At 47.4% G+C, this 18,511-nt stretch overlaps 1 protein-coding gene across 2 annotated transcripts in view; it reads left to right on the top strand.

Annotated features, from left to right (window-relative positions):
* The first annotated feature begins 254 nt into the window (after positions 1-254).
* Positions 255-18,511, top strand: part of Bcorl1 (BCL6 corepressor like 1) — a 41,748-nt gene continuing 23,491 nt past the window's right edge. Inside the window, exons 1-6 of one of the 2 annotated variants that reach the window (XM_015498490.2) lie at positions 255-388; positions 744-873; positions 6,667-6,757; positions 7,043-10,303; positions 15,463-15,628; positions 16,746-16,826. In XM_015498490.2, the coding sequence (XP_015353976.1) occupies positions 788-873; positions 6,667-6,757; positions 7,043-10,303; positions 15,463-15,628; positions 16,746-16,826 (3,685 nt within the window). In that variant the 5' untranslated portion in view covers positions 255-388; positions 744-787. Of the gene's footprint in view, positions 389-742; positions 874-6,666; positions 6,758-7,042; positions 10,304-15,462; positions 15,629-16,745; positions 16,827-18,511 lie in introns of those variants that run through there. The other variant, XM_048797144.1, reaches the window with a different exon arrangement.

The raw sequence follows: 18,511 nt of genomic DNA, 5'->3' as shown, positions 1-18,511 counted from the left end.
GTATCATGCTCAACTTGGAGGCAGAAGAGAATACTTTCAAAAGGGCTTAGAAAGAAAGCATGTACTTTCTTTGGAAACCTTAAATTGGCTGCATCCCTCAAATCCTTTAGTATCCATGGTTTAAAAAGAAGATAAGAAAGACCCTCAGTCATGGTACTAGAGGTTGAACCCAGGGGTGCTCGACCACTGAGCACATGCCCAGCCCTTTTTAAAATAGTTTATTGGACACAGGGTCTTGCTGAGTTGCTAAGTGCCTTGCTAAGTTGCTGAGACTGGCTTTGAACTTGTGAACCTCCTGTTTCAGCCTCCCCAGCTGCTGGGGTTACAGGCGTGCACCACTGAGCCTGGACCCCAGTCATCTTTCAATATGCTCGCTGCTCATATATAGGTATGACCCTATAATTGTAGTTGCTTAGGCTAAATATATGCAGAAAATATACTGTCATCTCATTTGTCTGCAATAGATTGAATTTCTTTGAACACTCAAGCAGGTATGTCTTTGAAGATAATTTAAAAATCACTCTAGGTGATTAAAAGTGTCCTCATCTCCATCCTGAAACATGGATTCCTGGAAAGCTGGTTTGCTCTTGTCTATCTGGCCCTTCATTTTCCATATCAGGCTGGCTTGCGAAAGACTGCTTTAAAGTTTTGATGCTATAATTACTTAAACGTTTCTGTGTAAAAGGTAAGTAAAGCAGCTGCTCTTGTTCTGAGTTTGACTTTTTGGGATTCTTTTTCCCCAGGGGGAGTGGCCACAGCAGGTCCTATCTGGTGGTGAGTGGCTGTCATGATCTCTACAGCACCGCTCTACAGCGGCGTGCACAACTGGACTAGTTCTGACCGGATTCGCATGTGTGGCATCAACGAGGAGAGGTGAGGAGACTTCCAAGGTGGCTGCTGCCAGCTTCCAGTGAACAGTACCTGGTCACAGAGAGGTAGCTGCATGTTGTAGGGTCTGGGGAGGAGACTCTTGCTTATTTCTAATTTTACTAAGATGGGTTGGGGTTGGGGCTGTGAGAGTGACCTGCTCTGCCAAGCTGTCCTGTTCACATAAAGGTGAGGAGGCCAGCAGATGACTTTTGCCAGCTACTATTTGTTTACTCATTAAGAACTGTCAATTGTAGAAGTAAGGGGAAGCCCAGGTAATTGCAGTTTTTATTTCCTATGTCAAAGTTTGGTGCTCAAGGATAAGTATAAGGTATTTTCAGTCCTTGACCTAGGACTGGATGAAAGGTGGTTTCATTGAGTGGTTTTGTACTAGGAACTGATAGCGGGTGTTCTTGTGGTCAGTGCTTTCCTGCCTCATGAGGCTAACGAAGATTTGCAGTAAGTTCCCTATGAAATATCAAAGGGAGATGAGACTACCAAGCAGGATTTTGTTTTCGGGTTTTTTGGTACCAGGGATTGAACCTAGGGGCATTTAACCACTGAGTATTTTTTATGTTTCATTTTGAGGCAGGGTCTCACTAAGTTGCTTAGGGCCTCCCTAAGTTGCTTGAACTTGCAATCCTCCTGCCTCAGGTTCCAGAGTTGCTGGTATTATAGGCATGTTCCACCATGCCCAGTGAGAATGCTGAACAGTTTTAACACAAAGTTGAACGTTAGTGATCCTGTATATTTTCAGTTTTCTACTCATCAGACACTATTTGGTTGACCAGGATTGGCATGTCCTGATCATGCTCCATACCAAGGGCACCCAAAATGACCTGTAGATTTTATATTGACTTTCTTAACCCTTGGCAAAGAGCTATCTGTGGTAGGTGCAGTGCCTCTCCCATTTTTTGAGAAGGCTTGGCTCCTCCAGAGTTGGTGATGTTTTGCTGCCATTTTCAATCCATTGATGATTTAAATTCAAACCCACCAGAGAAATTACCTAGAACACAGACTTTTCCTGGGATGCAAGATCTGGCATTCGTTGGGTGAATCTAAGAAGTATTGGTGTTCAAGACCATCCTGGGAATATCGGTAATTTTGAGGGGAAAAAGAATGTTTCTGAGAACAGGAGAACTCACCTGTAATTCCAGTGGCTCAGGAGGCTGAGGCAGGAGGATTGCGAATTCTAAGATAGCCTCAGCAACTTAGTGGGGCCCTAAGCAATTCAGTGAGACTCTGTCTCTCAATAAAATATATCTAGGGCTGAGGATGTGGCTCAGTGGTTAAGCACCCTGTGTTTAATCCCTGATACCAAAAAGAAAAAAAATTAGTGTCTTTGTTTTTTTTTTTTTTTTTTTTTTTTTTTTGGGGTGCTGGGGATGGAACCCAGGACCTTGGAATGCTAAGCATGCACTCTACCAACTGAGCTACACCACCATCGCTGTGTTTTTATCCGCTTTTTTCTTCTGTTACTAACTGGAAAAGCGTGAACTTTTCTGAGGTTAAAGGTAGGAGAATAGAACATTTTTTTAATTTTCTAAAGTCATCAGTGCCTGATAGCTTAATGTTCTCCATACCAAGGAATAAGTTAGAGATGGACTTAAAAGGAACTTAAATTACAATCCAAAAGTCAAGACCAAGGAAAATAAGACAGAATTATCCTGGGACGCAGCAGAAGAAAGGTATTTTTCTTTGCATATGAGGTATGTTATTAGATAATCTGGAGATGATCTGTGGCAAGACAGGGTGGTGGTGTTTATTTCTGTGAGTAGTCACTGGCAGGTTATGTTGATCTTGTTAAAGTAGTTGTGAGTTTGATGTAGAGATGTGGACCGGAGCCTTCAAAGAACCAGTAGAGCCAGGTGTGGGGGTGCATGCCTGCAATCGTAGTGATTCTGGCAGCTGAGGCAGGAGGAACACCAAGTTTAAGGCCAGCCTGGGAAACTTAGACCCCTTTTCAAAACAAAATTTAAAAAGGGGGGCTGGGGATATAATTCAATGTCAGAGCATTCCTGGTTTCTATCCCCAGTGCCACTAAAGGATAGTAGACAGTGAAACTTGATCCACTGTCCACTCTATATCCCCACCAAGAAACGAGCAGAAAGTGGACTAAAAATTTGATTATCTCTTCTTATGGACCTTCCTTGGGATGCTGCATTACCAAATATGCCATCTGGTTAACATGACCTTTTAAATATTGTCACTTTTGATCTCATCCACCCTTTATTGTCGCTTTCTCACCAATCTAGACTGTGCCACACCTGATTTCCAAAATGTGTTCTCACCTTATTTAAAAACCATCTTTCTCCACCATGCCAATGAGTAGAACTTAGAAATTTGGGGTATAAAACCACACCTCAGAGTTCACTCTCAAAGTCATGTTGTAGAAGCCTATGTGGCTTCACTAGCTGCAGTTGAGAACCTCAGAATAGGGGCATGGGTTTTCTACTAGCCCCCTGTGGCCAACTCTAATCAAACACCCAGCTAAATCTGTTCGCTTTCTTTCTTTCTAACATTAGTTTGTTCCTTCATTCAAACATCTATTAAACACAATGAGAGCAAACCAATAGTCATGGTATGTCGATGGCAAGTGCTATAGAGTGGGACATAGAGATCCTAAGGGAGTCTAGATGCAAGAGTGACAAACTTCCTGGGGAATAAGGAAAGGCAGTACCATCTGAACCCAGGCTAGAGGGATGAGTAGGAGTTGGAGGTGAGGGCTGATATTTCCCTGGGACAGTAAGAGAGGGTGGTGTGTTTGTAGAAGGCCCTGGATGGAATGAAGGTGGTCTTCGAGGGGTGGTGGAACTGGAGGCAGGGAAAGTTTGCAGGGGCTGGGTGGTAATGAGCCACGTGCTTGCTGGGTTGTACATTTTTCTTATGAGTAGTTCAGGCCCAACAGAAATTGTTAAAGATTTGGTTTAATAGTGGTGCTATACCCTAATAATTAGGAAAATGGCCCTGAAAGGTCATGGCCATTTCTGGTTTAAGTTCAACAAAGCCTTGAGCATACCGGCCCAGCATCTCTGGTGGGAAGAAACAGCAGGATTGATTGTCAGTCCTGACTAAAGGCTGCTTTGACCCTTGCTTCCCACTCACCTGCATCCTCTTAACCTGGCCCAGTTAACCCAGCTCATCCCAGGGCCCCCCTCCCCTACAAACCATTCCTGTCCCAGGTTCTTCTCTCAGTGGAACTATTCAAATGTTTGCTCATCTCTGCACTCCCTTCTCCTCAAGAGGATTAGAACTGTGGCCACACAACATTTTCCCAGAGCCTTGGGGGCCAGTACTCAGGGGTGGGTATGTCTGGAGTAGCTGGACTGCTGCTCCTGCTGCCGTTGCTAGTTTCTCAGCTTCTAGTCCTGATTATCCGGCTTTTTAGTCCTGGTTTTTCAGTTCTCTGGTGGCTGCTTGCTAGTGAGAGCAGGGTTTCTGCTTTCAAGTATGATTTCAGGCAGGGTGGGAACCCAGCAAGAGGGGAATGAACATGTAGCCTGCTCCCTTTTGTATGGCCAGGAGGGGAAAGAATGTAAATAAATGGTGCCTTCCCATGTGAGATTGGTGAAGGGGGGCTGCTGCTAGTTTCCCCTCACCACCACCACCATCCTCCCCCCAAGTCATCCCTGGCAAGTCTAGTTGGAACATGCTTCCCCCTGGCCCAAGGCTGGTTATAGGTCTTGCTTTTCTGGTCTCTCAGGAGTTGCCATGAAAATATGTTTTCCCTTTCCCTCAGGCCCTCCCTTCCTCCCCTTCCTCAAGACTCCCCTGACTGCCTCAAAAGCCCTTGCCTTACAGTCATTTCTGTTTGTTACCAACAGTCATTTCCAGCAGTGGGACCCTCCTACCTCTGCCAGCCTAGCTGACTTTTAAAGGGGACAAGCCTTTCCCCTTTTTTTTTTTTTTTTTAAGGGTGAATGCGCTGCAGTTATCTGGAAGTGGTCAATTCTGAGTCCTTTCCTTTGTTTTTTTTTATTAGACTTTATTTGATTATGACCTTATACAATTTATTTTATTTTTGGCAGTGCTGGAGATTGAACCCTGGGCAGGTGCTCGGCCACTGAGCTACGTCCCTGCCTAGTGCAATCTATTTATTTATTTATTTATTAAGAATTGAGAGAGAGAATTTTTTAATATTTACTTTTTAGTTTTCGGCGGACACAACATCTTTGTTGGTATGTGGTGCTGAGGATCGAACTCGGGCCGCACGCATGCCCGTCGAGCGCGCTACCGCTTGAGCCACATCCCCAGCCCCGCCTTTCCCCCTTGATTAGCCCTTTCTGAAGCCCTGAAAAGATGGGGAGAAGCCTGCAGTGATTCCCCCTTGCCTTTTTTGCTTCTCTTGTCCCAGGTACAAGTTGGGAGCCCCTGTTGCAGTGGTGGGAGGATTTATTAGGAGAACAATCCCCCTTCTCGTTGGGGTTGTCTCCAGGCACCCTGACTGCCCTGTGGCTAGGGTATCTGGTAAGGTGGTGGCTGACTTCTACAGGGGCTTTCTTGGAGCTCAGGTGAAGCTCCAAAGAAGAGGTGTGAACCAAAATGTGGTTCATTTCCCCAGGTACATGCAGAGCAGTCCTATGCTTTGTCCATCCAGGAAACCCACTGCAATATTTATGTTGGGGCTTTTATTCTTTGACCCAGACCACCCTCTTGGCCATGACCATCCAGGATTCTGCCCCAGTGGTGTCCTCTCCTAGGGCAGGGTTAGTATGTTCTTGCTATTCTTAACATACCAAACTTTGGGTGTTTGTCCTCTCTTCAACTTTACCTTTCCAGTGTGATCCTTCCCCGACCCTATCAGGATGTACCATTTTCTAGGACTCTTACCTGAAAATTGGAGAAAGCTTTAGGAGCAGATGGGGGTACAGTTGAGTTTTCCTTCTTCAGGACCAGCTCTCTGGCCTTGAGCACTTCCCCCTGGAGTCTGCCAATCTGAATTTGGGATCTGTGGCCTTGAGAGCTTCCCATTGGGATTGGAAAGAATTATGTTGGTGCTAAGAGTCTGAACAGAGAGTTGAGGGCTGGCAGGGGCTGGCAGTAGGCCAAGGGTAGAAGAAGGGTAAAAGTGGAAGGCACTGGCTAGAGCTGGGCAGAACCCTAGAAAGTGGGGAAATATGTCCCTTGGAGGAAAGGAAGTAGTGTCCTTAAAGTGCCTCTCAGCACCCAGTGATCTAGTGACCTTGAAAGTGTATCATTGCACATGCTGATAAACGTGTATTGGCTCTAGTCAGGTCCATCAGGTGAACAGGTGATGATTCAGATTTAGATATAAAGAAGAAGGGACAGTCACAATGGGGGTGGTGATTTGCTTTAGAAAAGGATTACCCATTTGATATCTTCATCCAGCTTCTCTTATAGTCTTGAAATAAGATCATATTTGAAAGAAAAAGTTTGCATGCCTTTTGAGGCCTGCAGTGACTTACATCCCTCTCCCCTTTGGACAATGTCCTGTATATCCTGGATGGTCACCTTGACTGGTAAGCTCCAAGGAAAAGGTGAAGGTGCTAGAGATACTCCACACTCCTGGCAAGAGCCCTAGAAAATAGGATAAGCAGCCCAAAGAGGGGAGCCTAGTCAGTTTAGACTCCTTTGTAGGAACTTGCAAAGTTGAGTGTGGAGATTCTACTTTGCATCCTGGCCCCCACCCCATTACTTACAGTCTCCCTCAAGCCACCATGGGAAGTGAGACAGGAAGGTTTTGTGAGAACTCAGGCAGCCACAGAGTCTTTGGTGTAAGAAGTGGTGGCTCTAAGACTGAGCCTCTTGTCCCTCTCTGATTTTTGTCTCCCATGCTAGAAGAGCACCTCTTTCTGATGAGGAGTCCACGACAGGTGACTGCCAGCACTTTGGGTCTCAGGAGTTTTGTGTCAGCAGCAGTTTTTCCAAGGTAAGAGGCTACGTTGTGCCACATGCTGCCTGACAGAAGGGTGGAACTGAGCTTCCTGGCAATATGCCCAGCTTGCTGTCCCAAGGGGGCGGGGCAGGAAGGGACAGGGTATATCCCAGGAGTTGCTATAGGTGGGACAGAGATTGGCCAGCTGCCCTTGGCTGCTGCCAAGACCTACTTGGTCGAGTAGCAGAAAGGACCAGAAGTTGCTTCTCAGGGGCCTCAGGACACTTGCACCAGCCATAGGGAGCTTGCTAAGATGGACATGCTGTTCTGTCATTGCAGGTGGAGCTCACAGCAGTTGGAAGTGGCAGCAATGCCCGGGGGGCAGACCCAGATGGCAATGCGACAGAAAAACTTGGACACAAGTCAGAAGACCAGCCTGATGATCCCCAGCCAAAAATGGACTATGCTGGGAATGCGGCAGAGGCTGAGGGCCTCCTGGTGCCACTAAGCAGCCCCGGAGACGGGCTTAAGCTGCCCACTCCTGACAGCACAGAGGCTGGCAATAGCAGGGCCGACTGCTCCTGGACTCCCCTCAGCACCCAAATGAGCAAACAGGTTGACTGTTCACCAGCCGGGGTAAAGGCCTTGGACTCTCGGCATGGTGTTGGAGACAAGAACACTTTCATTTTGGCAACTCTGGGAACTGGAGTCCCTGTGGAGGGGACCCTGCCTCTGGTTACCACTAACTTCAGTCCACTGCCGGCACCTATCTGTCCTGCACCTGGTTCGGCCTCTGTCCCCCCATCTGTTCCAGATCCATTCCAGGTTCCCCTCTCTGTCCCAGCCCCGGTACCCCATTCTGGACTAGTACCAGTTCAAGTTGCCACTTCAGTTTCCGCTCCTTCCCCTCCCCTAGCACCAGTTCCGGCTCTGGCTCCAGCGCCACCCTCAGTGCCCACTCTCATTTCTGATTCGAACCCTCTTTCTGTCTCAGCCTCAGTCTTGGTGCCTGTACCAGCATCTGCTCCTCCCTCAGGCCCGGTTCCCCTGTCTGCTCCTGCTCCTCCTCCTCTCTCGGTCCCAGTTTCAGCAGCACCCTTGGCTCTGATCCAGGCTCCTGTGCCTCCTTCAGCTCCCACCTTGGTCCTTGCTCCTGTCCCCACTCCAGTTCTGGCTCCCATGCCAGCATCCACACCTCCAGCAGCTCCTGCTCCTCCTTCTGTGCCCATGCCCACCCCAGCCCCATCCTCTGGCCCTCCTTCTACCCCTACTCTCATTCCTGCCTTTGCTCCTACACCGGTGCCTGCACCCACCCCAGCCCCAATCTTTACTCCAGCCCCCACGCCCATGCCGGCTGCCACACCAACTGCCATTCCCACCTCAGCACCCGTCCCGGCCTCCTTCAGTTTGAGTCGAGTGTGTTTTCCTGCAGCTCAGGCACCAGCTATGCAAAAAGTCCCCCTGTCCTTTCAGCCAGGGACAGTGCTGACCCCAAGCCAGCCGCTGGTATACATCCCACCTCCAAGTTGTGGGCAACCTCTCAGTGTGGCCACACTTCCAACCACCCTGGGGGTCTCATCCACTCTTACGCTCCCTGTCCTGCCATCCTACCTGCAGGACAGGTGTCTCCCAGGTGTGCTGGCCTCTCCAGAGCTTCGATCCTACCCATATGCATTCTCTGTGGCCCGGCCTTTGACTTCAGATTCCAAGCTGGTCTCTCTGGAGGTGAACAGGCTCCCCTGCACTTCCCCATCTGGCAGTACCACCACCCAGCCTGCGCCTGATGGGGCCCCTGGGCCTTTGGCAGATACCTCCCTTGCCACTGCTTCTGCCAAGGTGCTTCCAACTCCACAGCCTTTGCTGCCAGCCCCCAATGGGAGCTCAGCCCCACCACACCCTGCCAAGATGCCAGGTGGCACTGAGCAACAAACAGAAGGGACTTCTGTTACCTTCTCTCCCCTCAAGTCGCCTCCACAGCTGGAGCGAGAGATGGCCTCTCCGCCCGAGTGCAGTGAGATGCCCCTCGACCTCTCCTCCAAGTCCAACCGTCAGAAGCTTCCATTGCCTAACCAGCGCAAGACACCTCCCATGCCTGTGTTGACCCCTGTGCACACCAGCAGCAAGGCCCTCCTCTCCACAGTCCTGTCTAGGTCTCAGCGCACAACCCAGGCTGCTGGCAGCAATGTCACCTCCTGCTTGGGCTCCACTTCCTCACCCTTTGTCATCTTTCCTGAGATCGTGAGGAATGGTGACCCGAGCACCTGGGTGAAAAACTCAACTGCGCTGATCAGCACCATTCCTGGCACCTACGTGGGAGTGGCCAACCCAGTGCCTGCATCCCTGCTGCTGAACAAAGACCCTAATTTGGGCCTCAATCGAGACCCCCGCCATCTCCCCAAGCAAGAGCCCATCTCCATTATTGATCAAGGAGAGCCCAAGAGCACTGGTGCCACATGTGGCAAGAAGGGCAGCCAGTCTGGTGCTGAGGGACAGCCAAGCACAGTCAAAACACGTTATACCCCAGCCCGCATTGCCCCTGTGCTGCCAGGGTGCCAAACCAAGGAGCTCTCTTTGTGGAAACCTACAGGGCCGGCAAATATTTATCCACGGTGTTCAGTCAATGGGAAACCCACCAGCACTCAGGTCTTGCCTGTTGGCTGGTCACCATACCACCAGGCATCTCTGCTTTCCATTGGCATTTCCAGTGCCGGGCAGCTGACCCCCAGTCAGGGGGTGCCCATCAGGCCCACCAGCGTTGTTTCTGAGTTTTCTGGAGTGCCATCTCTTGGCTCCAGTGAAACTGTGCATGGACTTCCCGAGGGGCAGCCACGGCCTGGGGGTCCCTTTACTTCAGAGCAGGACACTGTAACAAAAAACAAAACTTGCCGGATTGCTGCCAAGCCTTATGAAGAACAAGTCAACCCTGTCCTACTAACTCTCAGCCCTCAGACAGGGACCCTGGCACTGTCTGTTCAGTCTAGTAGTGGGGACATTAGAGTAAATCAGGGGCCTGAGGAATCAGAGAGCCACCTCTGCTCTGATAGCACTCCTAAGATGGAAGGCCCCCAGACAGCTTGTGGTCTGAAGCTGGCAGGAGACACGAAGCCTAAGAACCAAGTGCTGGCCACCTACATGTCCCATGAGCTGGTTCTGGCCACCCCCCAGAACCTGCGCACCATGCCCGAGCTGCCTTTGCTACCTCATGACGGCCACCCCCAGGAACTCATCTTGGATGTGGTACCGGGCAGCAAGAGGGGCTCCAGCACAGAGCTTTCGCAGCTCGGAAGTCAGGTGGATCTAGGGCGGGTGAAAATGGAGAAGGTGGATGGTGATGTGGTCTTCAATTTAGCCACCTGCTTCCGGGCCGATGGCCTTCCAGCACCTCCCCAGAGGGGCCAGGCTGAAGCACGGCCTAAGGCAGGGCAGGCTCGAGTAAAACGGGAAAGTGTTGGGGTCTTTGCTTGCAAGAACAAGTGGCAGCCAGATGAAGTGACAGAATCTCTGCCACCAAAGAAGATGAAGTGTGGCAAAGAGAAGGAAGGCGAGGAGCAACAGCAGCCACAAGCCAAGCCCACAGTCCGGAGTTCCCTGGGATCCAAGGTAAGTGCCAGTGGCCAGGCTCAGGACAAGGGTGGACCAGGACCCTGCCAGTCTGCTTCACTCTGCAGATCTCAACTGCACTGAATTCCTGCCCCCATGGCACAGTGTTCTTGAGTAGCTGTGTGAACTGTGGTGATTGAAACACTTTTGTAAAGGGAATAATGACCCGCTGTCCCCTTTCTAAGTCATGTTCTCTGTATATGGTGTTTTTATCTGGGGCAGGGTGGGCTTGTATTTTGTAGGAGGTAGGAATGATTATATCCCAGGGGCCAGGAAAGCAGTTGTCTCAGATGAGATTGGCAAGCAGAAGAAGGTATTAATGAGGGAGATCAATTACTGACAAGGCTTTGACAAGAAGACTGGCTACTGGCCTTGAGAACTAGGGGCCCAGAGAGGGAAAGGGCCTTTTACAGGGCTGTTCTTTGCACCCTCAGGGAGCCTGCTTAGGATTTGCTTGGAGTCATGTGGGGTCAGAGCCCATTTGGCTTTCAGGCTAATCCACTAGTTTCCTATCCCTTTCAAGCTTGAGGTGGCAGCTTCGGGTTTTGGCATGTTGAGAAGTTAGTTGGTGAGCAAGGCAGATGGACATCTGGGTCTTGGTTCATGATAGGCTCTGGGTAGAGGCAGAGTTCTAGGCAAAAAGATAGGCCAGGAACAATTGACTTAAGTCCATGGGTTCTCTCGAGGCCATCCAGAGGCTACTGGTGATCCAAGGAGATTCTTAAAACAGTTGAGGACAGGTTTCATTCAATATATGGGGCAATTTGAAGTTGTACTAATAAGCTTTCAAATTGGATGTTGATGTACACTAAGGGATAGATTTCTATCCAGGGCACCATGAATTTATTTGTGGCACAAGTTCTTAGTCAATTTTAGACCATAAACTGCTTTGAGAAATTGATGAGAGCAATGGACCTTGTCGCCAGAAATGTGACCTCAGAACTTTGCCAATAATTTCAGGGTGTTCATAGACCCACCCTCTCCCAAAGGCCATACATATACTCCAGGTTAAGGACCCCTGGAATAGAGAGATTGGGTGGGTTTTCCTCAGTGACCTCTCACTCACCTCCTCTATGTCAGAGACAAAGTAGAAACAGATCCTAATGTAGTAAAGTGTATAACACTTGATTAGACTGACTGCAATCTTCCCTTGTTGGAGATAATAACAAAAATAATAATTTATTGTCATTAATGTTGTTCTTGTTGAACTCCTACTATATACCAAGTGTTTTCTACATATATTACCTATTTTAATCCTTCCAATAACTCTCTGAGGGGAATGCTCACTAAATTTACAAGTAAATTACCACAGCTACTAAATGGCAGAACTAGAACTCAAACTTTGGTCTTTTTATTTTATTTTATTTTTTTTTGTGTGTGGTGCTGGGGATTGAACCCAGGGTCTTATGCATGCTAGGCAAGCACTCTACCAACTGAGCTATATCCCCAGCCTGAGAAAGAATTTTTTAATATTTATTTTTTAGTTCTTCAGCAGACACAACATCTTTGTTTGTATGCGGTGCTGAGGATCGAACCTGGGCCGCACGCATGCCAGGCGAGTGCGCTACCGCTTGAGCCACATCCCCAGCCCCAAACTTTGGTCTTTTTAATCCTAGAGTCCTTTCTTCAGCTATGTCACACTATCTTCTACTCACTTTATTTGGAACCATTTCACTGAATGTTTAACAAGTGTTTGTTGAATGATTATCATGGCAGTCCTTCCCAAGTAATGGGAATACATCTTCAGGAGGATGCTATAATAGATTGGTGAGGAGTGTACCCTCTGAGGCTAGGCACAGAGCTGGAATTTGAATTTTGGCCTCACCTCTTCCTAGCTATGTGATATTGGTTAAATCTGACCCTCAGTTTCCTTATCTGTGCAATAAGACAATAATATTATTAGGGTTGTGGTGAAAATTCAATGAGATGATGATATGAAATATTCAGAATAGAAAAATCCATAGAGATAGAAAGTAGATTATTGGTTGCCTAGCACTGGGGGAGGATGGGGAATTTGGGGAGTAACTGATTAATGGATTGGGGTATTCATTCAGGGTGATGTAAAAGTTCTAGAACTAAGTGTAAGTGGTGATGACTATACTGAGAACAATTTAATTATACACTTAAATAAGTGAGTTATATGATGTATCTCAATGAAGCTGTTAAGATTAAATGAGGTGATTACATAAGTGCTTAAAATAGTACCCATGGGGCTGGGGTTGAAGCTCAGTGGTAGACCACTTGCCTAGCATGTATGAGGCTCTGATTTGATCCCCAGTCCTGCAATAAAAAATAGTACCTGTAACATAGTAAATGCTCAGTTAGTATTGGCAACTGCTGTTGTTATTTTTAGTATTACAAATGAAATAGACATATTCTCTGCTCTTATATTATGTGTTGCCCATGACTCAATGACAGGCAGGTATCACCCCCTTCTTTTTTAATATTTATTTTTTAGTTGTAGTTGGACACAACACCTTTATTTCACTTATTTATTTTTGTATGTGATGCTGAGGACCGAACCCAGGGTCTCGCACATGCGAGGCAAGCGCTCTGCCGCTGAGCCACAACCTCAGCCCCAAACCACCCCTTCTTATATGAGATGAACAGGCAGTTCAGTGGGCCCACTGACAAATGCTGAGGGCAGAGAACAAAATGACAGCATTGCAGGGTGGCCAGAAAGCAGCCCTTTCCAACTGTCTGTGACCATTTAGTAAATGTATTTTTCAGGAGAGCAACTTTTTTTCTTTCTTTTGTTTCATTTTCCTGAGAAAGAAGCCATTGATAAGCAAACTAAGATCAGGTGTTAATTCAAAACAGCTCCTTTCAGGGCATGGCCCAGAGGCAGAACAGTCTTCTATGCCTATATCACCTGCCCAACATCTCTCAAATCCTCAGCGGCCTTCTGGATCATCAGCAAAGAAAGTTGTGCTTCATTTGATACTGGGTGTATTTTGCTGTCTTCTCATTCATTGGAAAATTCTTTGGAAAATATTTCAAAACTCTGTTAACCAGAACATTCATCTTATGTGATCTTGCTGTCCTCCTGACTATTTGCCTGAGTTGGAGTGTACAATATATTTTTACTTTCATGGATGCTCTTGCACAAGATACACACAGAAATCCTTTGTAGATGTTCTGTTTTACTTGTTTTTGTCTATCTTAGGAAGTAAAAGTTAATGATCTGTACTTGAAAGAGCCAGCTAAAAATGATATGCAGAAATAAATAGGACATGTTCAAATTTATGTGCGTTTAACTTTATTCCCCGACTTAAAATAGTTTTTCCCGTGGCCATACCTGAAGGTCAGATTTGAAGCAGCTGTTCCCCATCTTTGTCTTTCCCTCTCAGTTCTTCCTTCTCCTAACACTTGGGTTTGTAGGAACTGGCAGCAAGCAAAGAGAGAAACTGAACTTGAATTTCAAGCTCAGCCCTCCTCTGAATTTTAAGAAGGAGGACAAGTTCATGGGATGGGGGAATCCTTGGAATCTGATGGATCCTGGGGGCTTCCTGTGCCTGAAGAATTGAGACACCCCCCAAATACTTTCTCAGTAAGATATCTGCTGTCTCCTTAACTAGAGCTAGATGGTGATAACCTTCTAGAAGGTGAGACAGATCTGTTTAGGGTGAAAACAAGCAGCCTTAACTCTTCTTTTCCTCCTAAAGCCTCCTTTCATTGTTCTAATGATTTGCTTATTCTGTACTCCCTACTTGCCCTATTTTCTTTCTTTGTTTTCTTTTCTTCTTTATTTTGAGGGGTACTAGGGATTGAATCCCGAGGTGCCTTACCACTGAGCGACATCCCCAATCCTTTTTATTTTTTTATGTTGAGTCAGGGTCTTGCTAAATTGCCGATACTGGCCTTGAACTTGTGACCCTTCTGATCTAACCTCCTGAGTAACTAGGATTACAAGTATGTGCCAGTGTGCCTGGTGCCCTATTTCTTGTTTAGTGGCACATAGAAACCTCAGTTTATAAGAATCTGACTATTAGGCTAAGAGTGAAACTGCAGCATATAAGGACAACCACGGTACACGTGCAATGTCCCATTAGTAGGTGGGACAAAGGCAGCTGAGGACGTGAATAGGGAAGGAGAGCATTGAAAGTTGATGTGGGGGGGGGCTGGGATTGTGGTTCAGTGGTAGAGTGCTCGCCTAGCACGTGCAAGGCCCTGGATTCGATCCTCAGCACCACATAAAGATAAATAAAATAAAGGTATTGTGTGCAACTACAATCGAAAAATAAATATTAAAAAAAAGAAAGTTGATGTGGGAGCCCAGAGTGGGGCCAGAAGCTCTGGGTGTCAGTCCCAGTGGGTCTTAGTCCTAGCTCCTCATCTTTTTCACTGCAAGCACAACTTAGCCAACTCACAAGGTGGCCTGCTACATGGCAGCCCCTGAGTGAGTATACATTGGGCTGTGTGTTGCCCTGGAAAAGTCATTTAACCTCTAGTCTTGGAGCTATAGTTTCCTCATCTGTTCACTGGGGATAGCTTCTTCTGTCAGTGTCCTTGGGAAGAAAAAATTCCAATAATAGACATGAGAGCCTTTTGCGAAGTTGAAAGTGCTTCAGAGTATAAAGTGGCATTATTAACCAGGCTGGGATCTCTAAATTGTGTTTCAGAAAATATGGGAAGATGGGAATTTCTCCTGTGCCATGTTCTTGCTTTAGTTGAATTTGTTTTCTGATATTAATTTGCGTATGAAAATAGACAGGTTTCTTCACTTGGCTCTTATTGAGAATTATTTTCAGTCATTGGTGTCAATACCATTCACAATGATGTTATTTGAACAATGTAGTTGCCCAACTTGCAGAAGAGGCATTTTTGTTTAAAACCCATCACTCCATTGGTGTTGGGTATAGAGAATATGGAGCCTGACTTTGTACCTTTTAAAATGACTTTGCGTATGTGTTCAATGGCTTGTCAGCACAGATTCTGTAGACCTCTTTAAAGTGATGGGGTGTGGATGCCTATGGAGACCAGCAACGGCACTAGATTCAGTCCAGGAGAGCCTCTGTAGCTCCCTGGAGTCCCTCTCCTCTGCCCGCCCCACCCTGGGCAGCTCATGTTCATGTGTCAGAAATGGGTGCTTGGCTCAACCCTGGGAGAACTTTCTTAAGCAAAACTGATCTCAGACCTGACTCTCTACTTCTCTACAGTGCCGGAAGCCTCCCAGTGACCCCCAGGAACCCACCAAGAAAAGCCCCAGGGGGGCTTCAGATTCAGGAAAAGAGCACAATGGAGTCAGGGGAAAGCACAAGCACCGGAAGCAAACAAAGCCAGAGTCCCAATCTCCAGGAAAACGAGCTGATGGCCACGAGGAAGGTAGGCCTCAGCGGCCCCAGCTTTCTGTGTTGGGCTGCAGAGAGTGTCCTGTGGCATGTTGGTAGGAGAAGAGGGACCCAGAGACTGGAAGAGTGAGCCTTCTTCACTATGGAAGGGAAATATAATTGCTATCTCTGATGTCAAGGACAAGAGAGGGGAGGTAGCAGGGGCGTATTCTGCCCCTCACATTAAAAAACAGCACACTCCAAAAGCCAAGGAAATGATTTGCAGACAGACAGATGGCAGTCCTGTAACAGAGTAGCCAGCCCATTTCCCTGCAGTGTGTCTAGGCTTGAGGAAGAAACAGGCTTAGGAAGATTTAGACAAAATTATTAGAACCCCCGTTAGACAGCAGAATGGAGGTTCATCATGCTGTTTAATCTACCTTTGAGTATACTGGAAAACTCCCTTTCTAAAAATATAAAGAAATCGCTAGCTCTCTAGCTACAAGGTTTTAGAGATATCCTAAACCTTCATTATAATTTATGGGCACACAGGATGTTTGGGGTGGGGGGGAGTATGTACTAGACCTGTGTGTTCTGCCATAGATGGTCCCTGGGTGCCCTCATCAGGGAGAGACTCCCAGGTATGTCTGACCACAGCAGTCCCTGTTCATGGCCTTGCTCATCTGACATGACCTGCCTCTTCTAGGTTGCTCTTATATAACAGTTTTCTTCTGTTGACCACCTCCTGCTCTTGTCTTCCCACCTCACTCAGTACTTTAAGGTTCATCGAGGTTGCCCTTCTCTGGGACTTCTTCCAGCTCAGTTATAACTCAGTGGAGGTGCAGAGCCTTCAAGTCATAGGGACAGCTGTGTCTTCTATCTTCTGGTGTGCTGTTGAATTGAATCGATTGTGTGCACTGCCTTTTTTGGTGTCAGCAAAAATGACACAACTCCCAGTTTTCAAAAACTAGTGGGAAAAGCTCCTTCCCTAAAAGAGATAGGTATGTGATGGCAGTATAAGAGGAGCTAGTGGGGATAGCCCTGGATAACCATAAGGTCAATAAGAATCCCACCTTGATTTTCCCACCTGAGCCTCTTGAGTGGGTTTTTTAGTTTTTAGATTCTAACTGTGATGTTTCTGCCTTCTGTCCCCAAACCACACATAATTCTAGGTTCTTTGGAAAAGAAAGCAAAGAGCAGTTTCCGTGACTTCATCCCAGTGGTTCTGAGCACACGAACACGCAGTCAGTCTGGTGAGTGAGACCAAGGTTGTGGTCCGTCTTGGCATCTTCTATGAACAGAGAGGTAGACATGTGGTTGAGTGATTTTTCCATTGACCCAGGTAGAAAGTTGGGAATTTGCTTCACTGGGCTAAAATGCAGATACAAGAGAGCCCTGGGTGGGGTCTAGGAGTGTTGCCCATGGTTTTAGGACTATTTGCTTAGCTTTTCAGAGCAGTGATGGCATCTCTTATTGGGAGCTGATAAGAGGAAAGGCCTGTGCCACTCAGAAAAGCTGATTTACTCAGCTTTGGCATCTCATGATTATTGGGGCCCATCTCAGGTACAGACATAACCTTTGGACCTGGGTCTTATTGGCTGATGTGACAGGCATCATCAGAATTGAAAAGGCCATTGAGTTGTCAAGGCCTTCAGATTCACTTTTGGCACCCTGAATTTATGTTGGTCAATCCCCAGGGCCTAAAAAAAGGAGTCCTTTCCAGCCTGTGTTCTCTTTTGCTTGCTCCATGTTGGTACACAGGACTGGAGATGGTTGCCCTGCTTCACCCAGATTTCCATGCAAATTGGATGGAATGGGAAAGCAGGGCACACTGTAAACTCAATGATCTGACATTCTATTAAACAGCACCTCAGCACATGGCGAGTGCGGTGGTAATTGGGGCTCATAATGATGGCCTGGAGGTCTCACAAAATCCTGAAGTATCCTCTGAATCATCAGAGAGCGATTACATTACTGCCAGTCCCATTTTCATGTTAAACACATTGTAGTGTATTTGATTCTTTGAAAATTGGTGATCCCTGTGTGATCTCTGTGGTGATGCTGTATTAACCAGAATATTAGATTAACCAGAACACTTCGTTCCCTGCCTGGTCCATATAATGGAAGGTTTACTGGAGAGCTGTTATCTTTAAGTGGTCTGACCCACTTGAAACTTGGGTCAAGGGCAGCTCTGTTCCCCTAGAACCATTTCTTTCTGCTACTGACCTCACTGGGGTCCTGGGGTTGTCAAGTTAACAGCTGGGCTTTGGGAGAAAGATGGTAGTGTCTCACAGCCCTTCCCAGGAAGGTGTCAGATCTCCTGTAGTGCGAAACCAGGCCAATTTAAGATTGTACTTTTGTTGTTAGCAGAGGTAAAGGAAAGAGTGAGTAGAGAAAATGGCCTCTTGGCAAGGTGGCCCAGAAGGACCAGAAAGGTGCCATCCATCCTGGGGTGGCTGTGAATGGAGGGGGAAGTGCCTGCCCAGCGGTGAGGAACAGCTGCAGCTGGGTGGGGGGAGGGGCGGGGAGACAGCTCCACCCCTGAACTCTTGGCAGCTTGGTAGGAGGTGGGGTCAGTTTAAGGGAAGACAGCTTGCTGCAATACATTTGGGCCTGACTGAGCCAGGGCCTGTTACAGGAAAGGGACTCCTTGCTTTGCTTTTTCTGAGACTTTTTTGTGATGGTCTGCTTGTCCAGGGTGGCTCTGTCAGTGAGACAGGTGGGGCCACAGAGTGAGCAGGGGCTCCTCCTTCACCTTCCACTCAGCCCCTGTTTCCCAGTCAGCGGGAGCCTGTAGCTCTCTATAGCTCTTTGCACAATGCTTGGCACCTTGTAAGCAGGAAGCAAGAGTTTGTGAAGTCCGTTCAAGTGACACAGCACTGTGGATGAATAAAGCTGTGTGTTTTTAATACTTGATAGTTGTATGATACTCTGGGCT

This window comes from Marmota marmota, unplaced genomic scaffold, assembly GCF_001458135.2.
Source record: "Marmota marmota marmota unplaced genomic scaffold, marMar, whole genome shotgun sequence".
Taxonomy (NCBI): domain Eukaryota; kingdom Metazoa; phylum Chordata; class Mammalia; order Rodentia; family Sciuridae; genus Marmota; species Marmota marmota.
Note: the sequence above shows the minus strand (reverse complement) of the source record. Positions and strands in the feature narration are given on the sequence as shown.